At 41.0% G+C, this 21,021-nt stretch overlaps 1 protein-coding gene across 2 annotated transcripts in view; it reads left to right on the forward strand.

Moving 5' to 3' along the window:
- Positions 1 to 12,162, forward strand: part of BTD (biotinidase) — a 62,013-nt gene extending 49,851 nt beyond the window's left edge. For both annotated transcript variants that reach the window (XM_030876390.2, XM_030876389.2), the window contains exon 4: positions 5,896 to 12,162. In XM_030876390.2, coding sequence (XP_030732250.1) covers positions 5,896 to 7,068 — 1,173 coding nt within the window. In that variant the 3' untranslated portion in view covers positions 7,069 to 12,162. The remainder of the gene's footprint in view (positions 1 to 5,895) is intronic.
- Positions 12,163 to 21,021: the final 8,859 nt, after the last annotated feature.

The following is a 21,021-nucleotide window of genomic DNA, read 5'->3' on the forward strand; positions in this document are numbered from 1 at the left end:
CCAGGGCTCGAACCCATGTCCCCTGCATTGGCAGGTGGATTCTTAACTACTGCACCACCTGGGAAGTCCCTCCATTTCTTTAAATCACCTTCAATTTCCTTTATTAATATTTTATAGTTCTCAGCATATAAGTCTTTCACCTCCTTGGTCAGGTTTATTCCTAAGTTTTTTTTTTTTTTTTTTTGATGCACTTTTATAAGGGATTTTTTTTTTACATTCCCTTTCTAATAATTTATTTTTAGTATACAGAAATGCAACTGATTTCTGTATGTTAATCTTGTATCCTGCTACCTGGCTGAATTCATTTATCAGTTCTAGTAGTTTTTGTGTGGAGTCTTTAGTGTTACTATAGACTATATATATATAGTATGTCATCTGCACATAATGACAGTTTTACCTCTTACCTTCCAATTTGGATACTTTTTATTTCTTTTTCCTGTCTGATTGCTGTGGCTAGGACTTCCAGTACTATGTTGACTACAGGTGGTGAGAGTGGAACCTGTCTTGTTCCAGATTTTAGCGGGAAGGCTTTCAGCTTTTCACCTTTGAGTATTATATTGGCTGTGGGTTTGTCATAAAAAGCTTTTATTATGTTGAGATATATTCCCTCTATACCAACTTAGTGAGAGTTTTTTTCATGAATGGATGTTGAATTTTATCAAATGCTTTTTCTGCATCTATTGAGATGATCATGTGTTTTTTGTCTTTTGTTGATGTGATGTATCACATTGATTTGTGTATACTGAACCATCCTTGTGACCCTGGGATGAAGCCAACTTGGTGGTGGTGCATGATCTTTTTTATGTGTTGTTGGATTCAGTTTGCTAATATTTTGTTGAGAATTTTTGCATCATATTCCTCAAGGATAATGGCCTGTAATTTTCTTACTTGGTAGTGGCTTCGTCTGGTTTTGGTATCAGGGTGATGGTGGCTTCATAGAATGTCTTTGTGAGTGGCCCCTCCTCTTCAATCTTTTGGAAGAGTTTGAGAAGGATCAGTATAGGTTATTTTTTGTATGTTTGGCAGAATTCCCTAGTGAAGCCATCTGGTCCTGGACTTTTGTTTGTAGGAAGTTTTCTTTTTTTTTTTATTACAGATTCTATTTCACTTGTAGTGATCAGTCTGTTCAAATTATGTATTTCTTCTTGATTCAGTTTTGGTGGCCTGTATGATTCTAGAAACTTGTCCATTTCTTCTAAGTTGTCCAATTTGTTGGCGTATAATTGTTCATAGTATTCTCTTATGGTTTTCTGTATTTCAGCAGTATTGATTGTTATTTCTCCTTTTTCATTTCATATTTTGTTTATTTGGGTCCCCTCTCTTTTCTTCTTGGTGAGCCTGAGCAGAGGTTTGTTGATTTTGTTTACCCTTTCAAAGAACCAGCTCTTTGTTTTATTGATTTTTTCTATTGTTTTTTAATCTCCATTTTATTCATTTTCCTCTCTGATCTTTACTATTTCCTTCCTTCTGCTGACTTTAGGTTTTGTTTGCCCTTCTTTTCCTAATTCTTTTAGGTGGTAGGTTAGGTTGTTTGTTTGAGATTTTTCTTGTTTTTTGAGGAAGGCCTGTATCACTTTGAACTTCCCTCTAAGAACTGCTTTTGCTGCATCCCATAGATTTTTTTTTTTTTTTTTTTTTTGCGGTACGCAGGCCTCTCACTGTTGTGGCCTCTCCCGTTGCGGAGCACAGGCTCCGGATGCACAGGCTCAGCAGCCGTGGCTCACGGGCCCAGCCGCTCCACGGCATGTGGGATCTTCCCCGACTGGGGCACGAACCTGTGTCCCCTGCATCGGCAGGCGGACTCTCAACTGCTGCGCCACCAGGGAAGCCCATCCCATAGATTTTGTATGGTTGTGTTTTCATTGTCATTTGCCTCAAGGTATTTTTTAATTTCTTCTTTGATTTCATTGTTGACCCATTGGCTTTTTAGTAGCATGTTGTTTAGTCTCCATGTAATTGTCTTTTCTCATTTTTTTTTTCTGGGATTGATTTCTAGTTTCATGCCATTGTGGTCAGAAAAGATGCTTGAAATAATTTCTATCCTCTTAAATTTGCTGAGGCTTATTTTGTGCCCTAGTATGGTGTCAATCCTAGAGAGTGTTCCATGTGCACTTGAAAAGAATGCATTTTTTAAAAATTTAATGTCCTGAAAATATCAATTAAGTCCAACTTTTCGATTGTTATCATTTAGGATCTCTGTTGCCATATTGATTTTCTGTCTAGAAGATCTGTCCATTGATGTGAGTGGGGTGTTAAAGTCTCCTATTATTGTGCTCCTGTCAGTTTCTCCCTTTATGCCTGTATTTGTTTTATGTATTTGGCTGCTCCTGTATTGGGTGCATATATGTTGATGAGTGTAGTATCTTCTTCTTGTATTGATCCTTTTGTCATTATATAGAGTCCTTCTTTATCTTTCTTTATGGCCCTTGTTTTAAAATCTGTTTTGTCTGATATGAGTATTGTGACCCTTGTTTTCCTGTCATTTCTGTCTGCATGAAATATTTTTCCACCCCCTCACTTTCAACCTGTGTGTCCTTTGCCCTAAAGTGAGTCTCTTGTAAGCAGCATATTGTAGGCTCTTGTTTTTTAACCCAATCTTCCACTCTGTGTCTTTTGATTGGAGCATTTAGTCCACTGACATTTAAGGTAATTATTGATAGATATGTATTTATTGCCACTTTAGAACTTGTTTTCTACTTGATTTTTTAATTTCTTCTTTGTTCCTTTTTCTTTTCCCTTTTGCAGTTTGATGATTTTTTTGTGTGTGTTATGCTTATGTTCTCTTCTTTTTGGTTTTTTCGAATATATTGTATGTTTTTGATTTGTGGTTACCCTGTATTTCAAGCACATTAACCCCTTCCTATATCTAATTGCTTTAGACTGGTAGTCATATAGACTGAAACACGTTCTAGAAAAATAATCTACGTTTTCATACTCTCCTCTTTCACATTTTATGATTTTAATTATTTTATGATTTTACACCTTCATATTCATCTGTTTGCTGTTCATTGTGGTTATCATTTTTATTTTAATCTGTGTACTGGCTTATTTAAGTGATTTATTTTCCAATTGTGATTTTCCTCTTTCCTATAGATTCCTTTTTCTTTTCTATTTAGAGAAGACCTTTCAATATTTCCCTTTGGATAGGTTTACTACTGCTGTATTCTTTTAGCTTTTGCTTGTCTGGGAAAGTCTTTCTCTCTCCTTCTATTCTAAATGATAATCTTGTTAGGTAGAGTATCCTAGGTTGCAGCTTGCTACTCCCTTCTGGCCTGCAGCTTTTCTGTAGAGAAATCAGCTGGTAGCCTTTTAAGGGGTTCCCTTGTAAGGAACTCTGTTTTTCTCTTGCTGCCTTTAGAATCCTCTATCTTTAACTTTTGCCTTTTTACTTATAGTATGTCTTGGTGTAGATCTGTTTTGGTTCACCTTGTTTGGGACCCTCTGTGCTTCCTGTGCCTGGATATCTGTTTCTTTCTTTAGGTTTGGGAAGTTTTCAGCCGTAATTTCTTCAAATACATTTTCGATCCCCTTTCCTCTTTCTTTTCCTCTAGACTCCCTATTATGTGTAGATTGGCATGTTTTACATTATCCCATAGGTCTTTTATATTGCTTTCATTTTTTCTAATCTGGCTTTCTGTCTGCTGTTCTGATTGGGTGATTTCCATTATTCCACCTTCTGGATCATTTATTTGTTCTTCTGCATTATTCAATCTGCTGTTCATTGCCTTTAGCTCAGCTTTTGTCTGGGCAAATGAGTTTTCTAATTTTTCTTAGCTCCTCTTTATTGTTTCTAGTTCCTTTTTACAGTAATCTGCATTTCTATCAATAGTCCTTCTTAATTCCTTTAGTATTTTCATTATCTCCTTTTTGAACTTGGTGTCTGTTAAAGAGATCTGTTTCATTGTTTGTTCTTTCAGGGGAATTCTCTTGATCTTTTAATTGGGAGTGGCTCCTCTGCTTCTTTATTTTACTTATGTTTCTCTTACTCTGTGAGTTTGGGAGAAACAATTATCTACTGTGGTCCTGGAAGGCTATTTTTATGTGGGAGTGTCCCTGTGTAGCCTGTGTGGGTTTAATATTTTTTGGTATGAGGGCTGTTTTCACTATGAATGCCTGCGACCTCTTTTCTTCAGTGTGTGCTGGCCGTTATGCCCTTGATAGGAGGTGTGGTGGTGTTGTGGTGACCAGAGCCTGCACTGGGTATTGAGCAGGGTCTTCTCCCTAGTTGTTGGAGTAGAAGCCCCTAGGATCCATTTCTGAGCTGGAGTATGAAGTAGGCAGGATTGGAGCGCTCCCACTGGGAGAGGACCCACTGAATATTCCTCTGCCAGAGCTGTTCACCCGTAAGGGTGCTCTGTGGTGTCACCTATTGTATGCTTACAAAGTACACTGTTGTTGGCACTGCCTTCAGCCCCATCTCAACCTTGGGAATGCTGGCAGTCAGCCCTGATGTCCCTCAGGCATTGTTTTCACAAGGCTACCAGTGCAAATCCATTGAAGTCAGGTACCAAGACTGCAGTAGTCACACACCTGGACCTGCTGTGGGAGCTATGGAAGCAGCCCAGACCCTGGCCCAGCCTCTATGTACATGCACCCACAAAGCCCACAGATGCTAAGGCCAGTCCTGTCCCAGCCACGGGAACACCCATTGTCCACTTGGGTGTCCCTCAGGCGCTGAGTTTACAAAGCAGGCCCCAGTAGGGTAAATCTGCACAGCCACAGGGAGAGGGCTCAGATTTCAGCCCTACCTCTGCATGTGGGCAACCCACTAGCACGCTCCCAGAGCTCGTAGAGGAGCACATGGAGAAAGAGGCTGCTGTGGTGGGCCCCATCCCTCGCTTTGCTGACATGCGTGTTGACAATGGGGTTTCAGTGGCGGCGCACACCTGCCATGAGCATGCCGAAAGTGAGGCTACTGTGGCAGGCTCGCCCCTCCCTTCCGCGCTCCTTAACAAAGGCCCTTTGCTTCTATGGAGGGCCCGGGCTTCCTCCATGTATACCGCTGGTTGCAGCCCGTACCACACTCCAGCCCCTTCAGGCTGTCTCTGCAGCCAACCGCAGTGCTCTCCCCAGGTCTGTCCTCTGAAGCCTGAGTTTCAGCACCCAGCCCCAGCACATACCAGTGGATGCACGTCCCAGGCTGAGGAGTGCAGGGCAGTGGCCTGGCTGATTCTCCTCTCCAGTGAAGGGGCTTCCCAGAGTGTGGGAACCTTTTCTCTTTCACAATTACCTCCCGGGGGCACAAGTCCTGTCCCAATTACCTTTTTTTTTTTTTCTGCTCTACCCAGTTGTGTGGAGATCCTTCTTGCGATTTTGGGTGTTGGAGATATTCTGCCAGGGTTCAGTAGGTATTTTGTGAGAATTGTTCCAGATGTAGATGTATTTTTGATGTATTTGTGGGAGGAGGTAAGCTCCATGTTCTTCTGCTCCACCATATTGATTGGAGCCCCCCAAGATAAGCACTTTTAAAAATTATTTTTTAAAGAGCCCCAAGTTTTCCCTTTAAAAGATTTTGATTGCACTTTGCATCCCCAGTAATAGTGCATGAGTGCCTGTTTGCCCATCCTTTGGTCAATGCAAGATAGAATAGTCTTTTTAATTTTTGCCAATCTTATAGAGGTGAAAAATGATATCTCATTATCATTTTAATTTGTATCTCCTTACTACTAATGAGACTGAGCATCTTGTCAATGTTTGTTGGCCATTTGTATTTGTTCATCTGTGAACCACCTGTTCATATCCTTTGCACGCTTTCAGTAGTGGTTACTTTTTTCTTATTGATTTATGATAGCTATTTATATATTATCAATACAATACAGGTACTATTTTAAAATTGTAAGAAAAAGGCAGGGTTTAAAAATTTCCTTTATTTACACTTTTATTTTTTCCCTCTAGGTCCTCCAGCGCCTGAGTTGTATGGCTGTCAAGGGAGAGATGTTCCTGGTGGCCAATCTTGGGACAAAGCAGCCTTGTCATAGCAGTGACCCAGGGTGCCCAAATGATGGCAGATACCAGTATAACACGAACGTGGTGTTCAGCAGTAATGGAACCCTGGTTGACAGCTACCGCAAACAAAACCTCTACTTTGAAGCAGCGTTCAATACCCCCCTGGAAGTGGATCGCATCACCTTTGATACCCCCTTTGCTGGCAAGTTTGGCATCTTCACTTGCTTTGACATATTGTTCTTCGACCCTGCTGTCAGGCTCCTCAGAGACTCGGAGGTGAAGCATGTCGTGTATCCGACCGCCTGGATGAACCAGCTCCCCCTCTTGGCAGCCATTCAGATTCAGAGGGGTTTCTCCATCGCCTTCGGCGTCAACTTTCTGGCTGCGAACATCCACCATCCATCTCTGGGGATGACGGGAAGTGGCATACACGCCCCTCTGAAGTCCTTTTGGCACCATGACATGGAAAGCCCTGAAGATCACCTTATAATTGCCCAGGTAGCCAAAAATCCACAGGGTCTCGTTGGCACAGGGAATGCCACAGGGAAAATGGACCCATCCCACAGTAAGTTTTTAAAAATCTTGGCAGGGGATCCGTACTCTGAGAAGGATGCTCAGGATGTCCACTGTGATGGAGCCCCCAAATGGAACACGGATGCCCCTCCCACGTTTCACTCTGAGATGATGTATGACAATTTCACCCTGGTTCCCGTGTGGGGCAAGGAAGGCTACCTCCAAGTCTGTGCAAATAGCCTTTGCTGTCATTTGCTTTACCAGAGGCCCACTCTGTCCAAGGAGCTGTATGCCCTGGGGGTCTTTGACGGCCTTCACACTGTGCACGGCACTTACTACGTTCAAGTCTGTGCCCTGGTCAAGTGTGGTGGTCTTGGCTTTGAAACCTGTGGGCAGGAGGTTACAGAGGCTGCGGGGATATTTGAGTTTCACCTGTGGGGGAACTTCAGTACCTCCTATATCTTTCCAATGCTTCTGACCTCAGGGATGACCCTGGAAACCCCTGACCAGCTGGGCTGGGAGAATGATCACTATTTCCTGAGGAAGAGCGAACTGTCCTCCGGCCTGGTGACGGCAGCTCTCTACGGGCGGTTGTATGAGAAGGACTAGGGGGTGTGGGGTGGGCTCCTCCTGCACTGGCAGAGGCCAAAACTCACAGCACCGGGACCACTTCTTCGCTCCAGAGCCCATCCTGGGAGCCATGGGAAGAGGTAGGGAGACAGATTTCGCCAGTGTCTTTTCCTCTTAAGCACAAATTCGTGAGACATTTTCTGGTATTTTCTACTCACATTTCTATTATTCAAGCCACGTCTTCTTCCAGCAGATCTTCCATTACACAGTTGTTTTAAGAGCACAAAAATAAATGTCAGTTTATATTTTACATGTCCACAAAACAGCAGGTTTTGTGTGTGTTCTTGCTGTTGATCAAGTGACACCCAGGATATACAGGTATTTCAGAAGCCTCAAACATTTTCTAGGGTAAGAAACAAACTCTCAAAGCAAAAGCCGTGTTAGAAATGGCTGCCATGGGGACTTTTCCATTCTGGTTGGCCAGAATTCATCCCCCAGGACTGATCATGCCAGAGCCGCCAGCAGCATCAGCAATGTGGATCCTGAGGCAGCTTTTAAAAATAGAAGGGAAGCTTTTCTCACACATGCCTTTCTGTCAGTGATTGGAATGTGTCAGGCAGGACTCAGAATAACTGGAAAGAAAGAGTGCAGTGCGCCGGAGAGAGAGGCTGGAAAAAAGTGCTGAAGAGAGGGCAGCGATGGGAACAGATGAGTCATAGGGTTCTTGTGCACAGCTTGTCTCATCCAGGGATTCCAGGCACCTTAATAAATCACGCTAGCTCTGGGCAAGAGCCTTCCGGCTGCCCAACTGTGCAGGGTGGAACAATGCTGGGAATTCATTCCCAGTCCGCTGGCAGGGCCTTCTCTTTGCAGACGGGTTGCAGGAACGGTGTGGGGTTTGGCCCGCTTAGTCTTTATTCAGTCACTCAACAGGTGTCTTTGGAAAGCCCACCAGGGACAAAGCGAGGACCTCCCAAAATATGAACTGCACGTGCAAAATCATATTCAGTGTGTGAAGACATTCTTTAGGCCACTGGTCTGTATTATTTGTATCCAACATTTCAAAGTCACTTTGACTCTATGCCTAGTAACTGTTTCAGATCATTTTTAAGGTGAAAATCTGCAGCTTTTAAAGAAAATGGAGAGTTAGCTTTCCATGATTTGCCTCTTCAATGTGTGGCTATATTTAGTTTCATCTCCTTTATAAATCAGGTTTTTAAAAACAGTATTTGCATATATCTATACATAATTACATGAAGTAAAAAATGAAATTCTTTCCCCATTCCCCCCACAGTGTGGCTTTCCAGACCCCTTCCTGGCTTTTAGGCAGGATACTAAAGAGCATAGATCCTAGGGTCAGACTGACCAGCTTTACTTTCTTGGCCTCCCTGTTTGCTCTTCACTATGTAGACCTCGACTGTTTATTTGAACCTTGGCTGTGCCCCAGTTTTCTCATTTGTGGGATGTGTATTGAATCATCCATGTGGGAAAGAAGCAAAGACCCGCTGACTCACTGCCCGCTTGCAAAGGCCTAGAATGAGTCAGGCAGGCCTTCAGGGAATTTGCAGGAACAGCTCAGGATTCCTGAGGAAACCCAGGAGGTCCCCCCGGAACGGGACGGGGACCTCTCCCACCAGATGCTGGCGCAGACCCGGGAGGGGCGAGCTGGAGGGGGCACACAGCTCCGGATGTGGCCGCCCCTGCTCCAGGGAAACAGAAATCATCTCAGAAATGCATATTGTTGCTTCCTGCCAAGATGATTCAAATCATCCAGAGAGAGGCAGAGGCCAGGCCCAAATACAGGCTTGGTGGAGCTGCTTCACCCAGCACACATTTCTGAAGCACCTGCTGGATGCACATTTTGCTCTTCTGAGCAGAGTACTGAAAGCTTTCCCCAAGTTACTATCTACTGACAATTTAGAACTAACTAACTGCTCATGAAGTAGAAATGAGGGGGACAAGAAATTATGATTTTTTACGATAAAAAGTAGTTGCCAGATGGCAGAACAAAGTGGAGGGTAGGGGGGAAATGAATAAAATAAATCATTTTCAGGGAAAAAAAAGGCACATATGACTCACGGTTGTGATACGCTTCTGTCAGCTGTGATCCTGAAACTCAGGAAGCAGATGGCGATCTTGACCATAACACAGGGGCAGACACCCAGTGTATTTTTGGTGGAATGAGGCCTGGGGGAAGCGACTGTCCATGTGGTTTCTCCTGGGGGTGCAGCTGCGCCTCTCTGTGGTCTTCTGCGCAGAGGGAGGGAGACAACGATGGGCTTAAAAAGTCCTGTTCTTAGAGAAGGTAAAGCCACGGCCTGCTGGCAGCCTGTCCGCCCCAGTGCCCACCATGGGCTCTCGAGAGGAGGGCCTGCCCACAGCCCTGCTGAGGGAAACCCACCTGGGCCAGTGCTGACCCACAGGCGGCCGGCTCAGTGCCCTCACCCCCAAAAGAAACCCTGTACCCACGAGCAGTCATGTCCATTCTCCCTCCCCCACATCCCATGGCAACTACTAATACACTATCTCTGCGGATTTGCCCATTCTGAACATTTTATATAAATGGAATCATACACTATGTGGCCTTTCGTTCCTGCCTTCTTCCACTTAGTGTAATGTTCTCAAGGTTTATCCTTGTGTAGTATGTATAAGTTCTCCCTTCTTATGGTTGAATAGTATTTCATTGTATAGATATACCACATTTGTTTATCCATTAAGTTAGTGGACTTTGCGTTGTTTCCACTTTTTGGCTATTAGGAATAATGCTGCCATGAATATTCATGTACAAGTTTATATGTGAATATACATTTTCCAATTCCTTGGGTATATATCTAGGAGTGTAATTGCTGGGTCATACCAGTCAATGTTTAATTATTTGAGGAACTGTCAGACAGACTGTTTTCCAAAGGGGCTGCATCATTTTGCATCCCTATTAGCAATGTATAAGTTTCTCCACATCCTTGCTAATGCTTGTTATTGTCTGTTTGTTAAAATCACAGCCATCTCAGTGGTTGTGGTTTCTCATCGTGGTTGTGATTTCATTGCCCTAGTTGCTAATAATGCTGAACATCTTTCCAAGTGCTTATTGGCCACCCATATATCTTCTTTGAAGAAATTATTAAACTCTTACACCCATTTAAAAAATTGGATTGTCTTTTTATTATTTAGTTGTAAGAGTTCTTTGTCTATTTTGGATATTAGACCCTTATCAGATAAGTGATCTGCAAATATTTTCTCCATTTGTTGGTTGTCTTTTCACTTTTTGATACCGTTTTTTGGTACACAAAAGTTTTTAATTTTGTGATGAAATTTTTAATTTTAAGATGAAGTTGAATTTATCTTCTTTCTTTGGTTGCTTGTGCTTTAGGTGTCATACCTAATTAAAGGTCATAGGCTTACAGCTATGTTTTCCTCTAAGAGTTTTATTGTTTGAGCTCTTACGCTTAGATCTACGGTCCACTGAAGTTAATTTTTCTGTGTTGTGAGATAGGCGTGCAAATTCATTCTTTTGCAAGTGAGCATCTAGCTGTCCCAGCGCCATCTGTTGAAAGACATTATTCTTTCCCCATGGTATTGTCTTGGTGACCTTACTGAAATCTATTGACCATAGATATACAGGTTTATCTCTAGACTAAATTTTATTCCATTGACCTGTATGTATGTCCTAAAGCAAGTACCACACTTGTCCTTATTACAGTAGCATTGTAGTAAGTTTTTAAATTGGGAAGCGTTGAGTCCTCTTTGTTCTTTATCAAAATTGTTTTGGCTATTTTGGGTCCTTTGCAGTTCCATATGAACTTTTTAGGGTCACTTGGTCAATTTCTGTCAAAAAAATCAGTGGAATTTTGATAGGTATTGCATTAAATCTGGAGATTAATTTGGGGAATGCCATTTTAATAATATTAAATCTTCCAGTTCATGAACACAGGATGTCTTCCCATTTAGTTTTGTCATTTTTAGTGTACAAATTTTTATATTCCTTTTATTTTTATTCCCAGGTATTTTTTGGATGCTATTATAAATGGAATTGTTTTCTTAATTTCATTTTTGGATTGTTAATTGCAAGTGTATAAAAATAGAGTTGGTTTTTTATATTGATCTTGTGTCCGGTAAACTTGCTGAACTTATCAGCACTAATAATGTACTGGTGGAGTTTTTAGGATTTTCTATATACCAGATCATGTCATCTACAAATAGATTAACTTCTTTTTATATGAATGCCTTTTTTTTTGCCCCCTTCCTAATTGTTCTGGCTAGAACCTCTAGTACAGTGTTGAGTAGATGTGGTGAGAGTGGACATTCTTGCCTCATTTCTGATCTTAGGGGAAAAGCTTTCGGTCGTTCATCATTAAGTATGATGTTAGCTGTGGGCTTTTCATAGATGAAGAAGTTTCCTTCTACTCCTAGTGTTTAGTGATTTTATCATGAAAGGGTTTCAAATTCTTTTTCTCCATTAATAGTGATAATCAAGTGTTTACCCCCTTTATTATACAGTGTATTACACTGGCTTATTTTTTTTAACATTGGCTTATTTTTATTTGTTGAAAATATCTTGCATTCCTGGGATAAATCCCACTTGGTCATGATATATACTACTTTTTAAGCATTGATAGATTTGGGTTGATAGTATTTTTTTGATGACTTTTGCATCTGTATTCATAAGGGATATTCATGGTGTATATGACTTTCTAGATGGTGACAGATTTGGTTCAATATTATTTTGTTGATAATTTTTGCATCTACATTCATAAAGGATATTGGGTCTGTAGTGTTCTTTTCTTGAGATGACTTTGTCTGGTTTTGGTATGAGGTTAATACTTCACAGAGTGAGTTGGGAAGTGTTTTCCCCCTCTTCAGTTTTTTAAGAGTTTGTGAAAGACTGGTGTTAATTCTTCAAATGTTTTGTAGAATCCACCAGTGAAGTCACCTGGTCCTGAGCTTTGCTTTCTGGGGAGTTTTTTTTATTACAAATTCAATGTCTTTACGTGTTATAGGCCTACTCATATTTTCTATTTCTTCTTGAAACAGTTTTGATAGTTTATCTTTCTAGGAATTTGTTCATTTCATCTGGGTTAGCAGATCTGTTGGTATGTAATTATTCATAGTACTCGAATAAATTTTTTATTTCTGTGAGGTTAGAATTCCCCCCTCTTCATTCCTGATTTTCTTTTTTTTTGTTGTTTATTTTTTTGTTTTTTTTTTGTGGTACGCGGGCCTCTCACTGCTGTGGCCTCTCCCGTTGCGGAGCACAGGCTCCGGACGCGCAGGCTCAGTGTCCATGGCTCACGGGCCCAGCCGCTCCGCGGCACGTGGAATCCTCCCGGACCGGGGCACGAACCCACATCCCCCGAATCGGCAGGTGGACTCTCAACCACTGCGCCACGAGGGAAGCCCCATTCCTGATTTTCAATCGTCTTCTTTTCTTGGTCATTCTAGCTACAAGTTTGTCAATTTTGTTGACTTTTGTAAATGAACTTTGTTTTGTTGATTTTTCTCTATTTTTTTTGAATCCCTACTTCATTTATTTCTGCTCTAATTTCTATTGTTTTCTTCTGCCTGCTTTAGATTTTAGTCTGCACTTCTTTTGTCTAGTTTCTTAAACTGGAAGATTATAGACTTGAGACCTTTCTTCCTTGTTACTGTGTTTACAGCTTAATTTCCTTCTAAGCACTGCTTTCACTGCAGTGAAATGGAATGTTATATTTTTGCTTTCATTAATCTCAAAATATTTCTCATTTATTTAGTAGTACAGCCATTACAGCTCTCTTTTGGATGCTGTTGCCATGGTATTTCTCTTCATCCTCTGACTTTCAACTTATTTGTGTCTTTGAATCTAAAGCACATGTTTTATAGACAGCATATAATTGGATGTTTTATATTCATTCTGTTACTCTCTGCCTTATAATTAGTTTAATCTATTTACATTCAATGTATTACCGATAATGTAGATTTTACACCTGCCATTTTGCGACTTGTTTTGTATCTGTTCTTTTTTGTTTCTCTAGGCCTCCATCACTGCCTTCTTTTGTGTTAGATATTTTCTAGTGTACCATTTTAATTCTCTTGTCATTTCTTTTATAATTTATAGTTATCTTCTTAGTGTTTGTCCTGGGTATTCCAACTAACATGTTAACTTATAACAATTTAGTTCATATTAATTTCTGGTTTCCCACTGAATATAAAAGTTATGTTTACAATATACTGTAGTCTACTAGGTGTGCAATAGCATTATCTCTAAAAAACTGTATATGCCCTAATTAAAAAACACTTTATTGCTGAAAACTGCTAACCATCATCTGAGCTTTCAGTGAGTTGTAATCTTTTTGTTGGTGGAGGGCCTCGGCTCAGTGCTGACGGCTGCTGACTGATCAGGGTGGTGGTGCTGAAGGCCGGGGTGACTGGCAGCTTCTTAAAATAAGACAACAATGCAGTCTGCCCCATCAATTGACTCTTCATTCATGAACAATTTCTCTGTAGCATGCAGTGCTGTTTGACAGCATCTTACCCCCAGTAGACCTTTCAAAATTGGAGTCAATCCTCTCAAAGCCTACCACTGCTTTATCAATTAAGTTTATGTAATATTCTAAACCTTTGTCATTTCAACCGTCTTCACAGCATGTTCACCAGGAGTAGATTCCATCTCAAGAAACCACTTTCTTTGTTCATCCATAAGCAGCAACTCCTCATCTGTTAAACTTTTATCATGAGATTGTAGCAATTCACATCTTCAGGCTCCACGTCTAATTCTAGTTCTCTTGCTGTTTCCACCACATCTACAGTTGTTTCCTCTACCCTCACAGTCATCCGTGACGGTTGGAATCAACTTCTTCCAAACTCCTGTTTATGTTGATATTTTGACCTCTTCCCATGAATCACGAATGTGTCATGGCATCTAGAATGGTGAATCCTTTCCAGAAGGTTTTCAGTTGACTTTGCCCAGATCCATCAGAGGGATCACTCTCTATGGCAGCCATACCCTTAGGAAATGTAGTTCTTAAATAATAAGGCTTGAAAGTCAGAATTACTCCTTCATCCATAGACCGCAGAATGGATGTTGTGTTGGCAAGTATGGAAACATGCATCTCATTGTGCATCTCCCTCAGAGCTCTTGGGTGACCAGGTGCATTCTCAATGAGCAGTCGTCTTGAAAGGAATCTTATTTTCTGAGCAACAGGTCCCAATAGCGGGCTTAAAATATTCAGTAAGCCATGTTATCAACAGATGTGCTGTCATCCAGGCTTTGTTGTTACGGAGGACAGGCAGAATAGATAGCATAATTCTTAAGGGTCCCAGGATTTTCAGAATCCGAGTATTGGCTTCAATGTCAGCTGCATTGTTAACTGCAATGTTAGCCCCTAACAACAGAGTCAGCCTGTCCTTTGAAGCTTTGAAGCCAGGCATTGACTTCTCTTCTCTAGCTATGAAAGTCCTAGATGGCATCTTCTTTCCACAGAAGGCAGTCCATGTACATTGAAAATCTGTTGTTTAGTGTGGCTCCCTTCATTAATGATCTTAGCTGCATCTTCTGGATAACTTGCTGTAGCTTCTACGTCAGCACTCACTGCTTTGCCTCGCACTCTGATGTCACAGAGATGGCTTCTTGCCTTAAACCTCATGAACCAACCTCTGCTAAGCTTCGCACTTTTCTTCTGCAGCTTCCTCCCCTCTCTCAGCCTTCACAGAATTGAAGAGAGTTAAGGTCTTGCTCTGGATTAGGCTTTGGTTTAAGGGAATGTGGTGGCTGGTTTGATCTTCTATCCAGACTACTAGAACTTTCTCCAGATCAGCAATAAGGCTGTTTTGCTTTCTTATCATTCACGTGTTCCCTGGAGTAGCACTTTCAATTTACTTCACGAACTTTTCCTTTGCATTCATTCACAATGTGGCTGTTTGGTGCACTGGGCCTAGCTGTTGGCCTATCTGGGCTTTTGACATGCTTTCCTCACTAAGCTTAACCATATCTAGCTTTTGATTTAAAGTGAGAGACGTGAGACTCTTCACTTAAAGTACTTAGAGGCCATTATAGGGTTATTAATAGGCCTAATTTCAATATTGTTGTGTCGCAGGGAAGAGGGAGGTCTGAGGAGAGGGAGAGAGATGAGGAAATAAATGGCTGATTGGTGGAGCAGTCAGAACACACACATTTACTAAATTCGCCATCTTATATGAGTGTGGTTCGTGACACCCCCAAATAATCACAATAGGAACATCACAGATCACGGATCACACATTACCGTAACAAATATAGTAAGAATAAAATTCCAAATATTGCAACAATTACCAAAACGTGACAGATATGAAGTGAGCATACGTTGCTGGGAAAGTTCAGCATTGCCACAAACCTTTAATTTGTAAAAAATGCATTATCTGTGAAGTGCAATAAAGTGAAGCCCAATAAAACAAGGTATGCCTGTACTATACAAAACCTTTTTCTACAGGAGTTGGCTCCATTTCCCCTGTTCCTTTGTGTTGTTATTGTCACAAACTACATTTTCATACATTGTGTGCCCATCAACACAGATTTATAATTATAGCTGTACGTAGTTGACTTTTAAATCAGATAAGAGAAATAAAGATTTACAAAAAATAGATTTGTACTGTCTTTAAATTTACTTAGCTGTTATATTTACTGTTGCTCTTTATTTCTGTTTTTGTTTATTTTAGTAACAAATAGGTAAAATAAATAGGATATCTTAATTTGTCTGTCATTTTTGAAAGACAGTTGTGCTGGATATAGAGTTCTTGACTGACAGCATTTTTCTTTCAGCGCCTTGAGTGCCATGCCCCTGCCTTCTGACTCCCTTGACTCTGATGAGAAACCAGCTGTTACTCTTATTAGTAAGATTTCTTTTACATGATGAACTGCTTCTCTCTTTCTGCTTTCAAGAGTCTTGTTTTGTCTTTTGATAGTTTGATTATAATGTGTGTAGGCTGGATCTCTTTGAGTTTATATTCTATGTGGAGTTCTTTGAGCTTTTTGAGTTTGTAGATTAACGTTTTTGAAATTGTTTAAGTTTTCAGCCATTATTTCTTCAAATATTCTTTCTGCCTCCTTTTCTTTCTCTTCTCCTTCTGGGACTTGCCTGGTGTGTATGTTGCTATGTTTATTGGGATCTCACAGGTCTCTGAGGCTACGATTACTTTTCATTTTTCCCCCTGTTCCTTAAGACTAGGAACTGACCTATTTTCAAGCTCACTGATTCTTCTGCCTTCTCAAATCTAACACTGAGGCCCTCTATTCCAGTTACTATAATTTCCAAATACAGAATTTCCATTTGCTTTTAAAAATACTATCTCTGTATATTTATCGATATTCTCTATTTGATGAAGCATTTAAAAAAAACTTTCTCTTAATTCTTTAGACATGGTTTCTGTTAGCCCCTTGAACATGTTTAAAATAAATGATTTATGGGCTTCCCTGGTGGTGCAGTGGTTAACAATCCGCCTGCCAATGCAGGGGACACAGGTTTGATCCCTGGTCCGGGAAGATCCCACATGCTGTGGAGCAACTAGGCCCGTACGCCACAACTACTGAGGCTGCGCTCTAAAGCCCGTGAGCCACAACTACTGAGCCTGTGTGCCACAACTACTGAAGCCTGCATGCCTAGAGCTCGTGCTCTGCAACAAGAGAAGCCACCGCAATGAGAAGCCCTCGCACCACAACGAAGAGTAGCCCCTGCTCGCCACAACTAGAGAAAGCCCGCATGCAGCAACGAAGACCCAATGCGGCCAAAAATAAAGTGAATAAAATAAAATAAATAAAATTTAAAAAATACAATAAATGATTTACATTCTTTGTGTAGTAAACCCAATGTCTCAGCTTCTTTAAGGATAGTTCCTATTGATTGTTTTTCCTGTGTATGGGCCATACATTGTTTCTCTGCATATCTCAATCTTTTGTTGAAAACTGGACTTTTAAAATAATATAACATGGCAATTCTGGAAATCAGATTCATCTCCCTCCCCAGGGTTTGTTGTTATTGCTGCTTGTTATACTGGTTCAGTGACTTTTCTGAACATGTTCTGTAAAGTCTGTATCTTTTGCCATTTGTGGCCGATGAAGTCTCTACTCATTTAGCTTAGCTGTCAGCTAAGGATTGGACAGAGATTTCCTTAAACACCTGGGACCAAAAGAATTCCCTGGTCTTTGCCAAGGGGCTGTGTACGTAAGGGCACATCTTTAGAACACAGCCTGGCAGTTGAAAATTGGCTTTCACTTCCTGTTTGTGCAGAGCCTCAAAATTAGGCACAGGCAAGAATTTCAGGTAGCCTCGGGTCTTCCACAAGCATGCACACAACTCCACGTATGTGTGGCATTCTAGAATTCCTAGAACCATGTCTTATGGATATCTAGTCCCCTAGCTTTTCTTTTTAAGCTTTTTGGTTGTCTGTTGCTTGCCTCAGCTCTTATCCACCTGCTAAGGCAAGTGCAACATTAAAACTCTTGCCTGGTGCTGGGAAAACTGGAGAGCTACATGTAAAAGAATGAAATTAGAACATTCTCTAACACCATACACAAAAATAAATTCAAAATGGATTAAATACCTAAATGTAAGACCGGATACTATAAAACTCCTAGAGGAAACCATAGGCAGAGCACCCTTTGACATAAATCACAGCAGTATCTTTTTGGATCCGTCACCTGGAGTAATGGAAATAAAAACAAAAATAAAATGGGACCTAATTAAACTTAAAAGCTTTTGCACAGCAAAGGAAATCACAAACAAAATGAAAAGACAATCTATGGACTGGGAGAAAATATTTGCGAACAATGTGACCAACAAGGGATTAATCTCCAAAATATACAAACAGCTCATATAGCTCAATATCAAAAAAACAAACAACCCAATAAAAAAATGTGCAGAAGATCTAAACAGACATTTCTCTAAAGAAGACATTCAGATGGCCAACAGGCACATGAAAAGATATTCAACATCACTAATTATTAGAGAAATGCAAATCAAAACTCACACACAGAGTGGCCATCATTAAAAAGTCTACAAACAATAAATGCTGGAGAGGGTGTGGAGAAAAGGGAACCCTCTTGCACTGTTGGGAATGTAAATTGGTGCAGCCACTATGGAGAACAGTATGGAGGTTCCTTAAAAAACTAAAAATAGAGATACCACATGATCCTGCAATCCCACTCCTGGGCATATATCCGGAGAAAACCATAATTTGAAAAGATACATACACCCCAATGTTCATAGCAGCACTATTCACAATAGCCAAGACATGGAAGCAATGTAAATGTCCATCGACAGATGAATGAATAAAGAAGATATGGTGTATACACACACACACACACACACACACACACACACACACACACAGGAATATTATTCAGTCATAAAAAAGAATGAAATAATGCTATTTGCAGCAACAGATTATCACAGTAAGTGAAGTAAGCCAGACAGAGAAAGACAAATATCATATCACTTATATGTGGAATCTAAAATATAACACAAATGAACTTATCTACAAAACAGAAATAGACCCACAGACACAGAAAACAAACTTATGGTTACCAAAGGGGAAAGGGGAGGGGAAGGATAAATCAGGAGTTTGGGATTAACATATATGCACTACTATATATAAAATATATAACCAATGAGGACCTACTACATAGCACAGGGAACTATACTCAGTATTTTGTAATAACCTATAAGGGAAAAGAATCTGAAATATATATATATATATATATATATATGTATGTAACTGATCGCCTTGCTGTATACCTGAAACTAACATGACATTGTAAATCAACTACATTTCAATTAAAAAGAAAAACCCAAAACTCTTTCCTGTAATTGTTTTCAACAAATACCTCTCCAGGGAGAGTAACTTTCACACTGGGTCCACTTTGAGTTAGCTCAACTACACGCAGTGTGGTAAGTGGGATCTTCCAGGGAACCATCAGACAGGCAAAATAATGAGAATTCTTGGGAATGAAGCTTTGAAAGAGCTCTAGTTTTGTTTTGCTTCTTTTGGTGGGTGCTTGTCTGCACCAAGAACGTGGGCTTAGTGGGCTTCCCTGGTGGCGCAGTGGTTGAGAGTCTGCCTGCCGATGCAGGGGTGATGGGTTCGTGCCCCGGTCCGGGAAGATCCCACGTGCCACGGAGCGGCTAGGCCCGTGAGCCATGGCTGCTGAGCCTGCCCGTCCGGAGCCTGTACTCCACAACGGGAGAGGCCATAACAGTGAGAGGCCCACGTACTGCAAAAAAACAAAAACAAAAACAAAAAACAAAAAAAATGTGGGCTTAGTTGTTAAGGCTCCTGCAGAGCTGGAATGAGGAATGCAAATTGAGCAAATTGAAACGCCACAAAGGTCAATGATCTTATCAAGACTCAGTGGTCCTTGCTCTGCCATTTTCACTGACATCACTTGGAAAAAGCTTTTGGACCATTTGCAATGTCTTAGGTCCTATTTCTACTAGTCACCTAACTGCAGGCAACAAATGGCCTTTCTTCCCATGCCCCTAAACACTTATGGCCACCTAGATGTGAGGAGAGACAAAGCTCTTCTCAAGCGCCCCTTTACCTTGAATTCTTTTCATTCACATTCTCTTTGACTTTGCCATTTCTTACCATGAGTGAGTATCAGAACCATGAGAAACTTTCCTCTCATGTATACTGGGTCCTACCATCTTTGTGGCAGGCACGATAAGAGTTCAAACCAGGTTACACAAGAAGTAAGATGTTAAGTGAAAAATTTACTGTCAACACAAAAAATGCATTTTGATTGTTTCTACTAGGTCTGAGGCAATATAACAGTGCCTGCTGTTACTTTGGGTACCAGACATGAACCAACTTCCCATTTTTTTGGGGTGGCCAACATGACCGAAAAGTCTGTTTTAGAGCTTAGTGGTAACCTAACCCCAAGCACTGTGCCATGTTCATTTCTAACTGAAGGTTTAAGCAAGTTACATGTCATGGACTAGGGATGGCAGAGCTAGGAGACATCTGAGAAACACTTTCAATCAACCCAGATCCCCTCTATTTAAACGACAATTGATGCCTGGGTTAACCTATGACATGCTTTGGGTTAGTTTAACCTCAGGTTTGCTTTTGGGGATTAGCTCACCATCTTTCTCTATCCTTTTCCTGCTTTTATTAGTTTGTTGCTTCAACATTCTTCCACTTTCTCAGCAAAACCTTATGGTGTCTCACATCAGAAATTGTTTGTGTAGGGACTTCCCTGGTGGTGCAGTGATTAAGACTCTGCGCTCCCAATGCAGGGGGCCGGGGTTCGATCCCTGGTCAGGGAACTAGATCCCATGTGCATGCCACAATTAAGAGTTTGCATGCCACAACCAAAAAGCCCGCCTGCCGCAACTAAGGAGCCCATGTGCCGCAACTAAGGAGCCCACCTGCTGCAACTAAGACCCAGTGCAACCAAAATAAATAAATAAATATATTTTTAAAAAAGGTTATCCCATTAAAAAAAAATTGTGTAATCCCCTAGTGCATAAAAGGGCAAGGCATTTTTTAAATCAAGGATCTCCCCCAAATACCAAATCTCACAAATCTTTCTCTGCAGAATAATCGCCATTGACATCCTTTTTGTCTTTCTCCCCAACTAAAATGGAAGCCTCCTGAGGGTAGGGACTTCATCCCTGGCGTAGCTCCAGGATTTAAGACAGTGCCTGCTGCAGAGTGTGTACTCAAAAACTGTTTGCTGAAGGGCTTAAAAGCGAAAATGCAATTTTTCTTCAAGTTTAGAGAAGGGGGAAGAGGAAGAAATATTTTAAGATCACATCACTGGCTTTTCAAATTAAGCCTGCATTTCAGTCCTAATCAAGAAAGAAGACAGACAAGAATCATAGGAAGGCAAGAGGAGTAAACCACCCTCGAGAAAATGAGAAATTACACAGAAAGAGGAAGGCAGAGAAACGGAGACTCACGAGTGCTGGAGACGGTGAGGTGCGGAAATGACCTAGACAGTGGAGAGTGTTCTACGCCCGTGTACTTTTACTGTCTTCCGTTAGATGA

Source organism: Globicephala melas, chromosome 4 (genome assembly GCF_963455315.2).
Source record: "Globicephala melas chromosome 4, mGloMel1.2, whole genome shotgun sequence".
NCBI classification, from domain to species: domain Eukaryota; kingdom Metazoa; phylum Chordata; class Mammalia; order Artiodactyla; family Delphinidae; genus Globicephala; species Globicephala melas.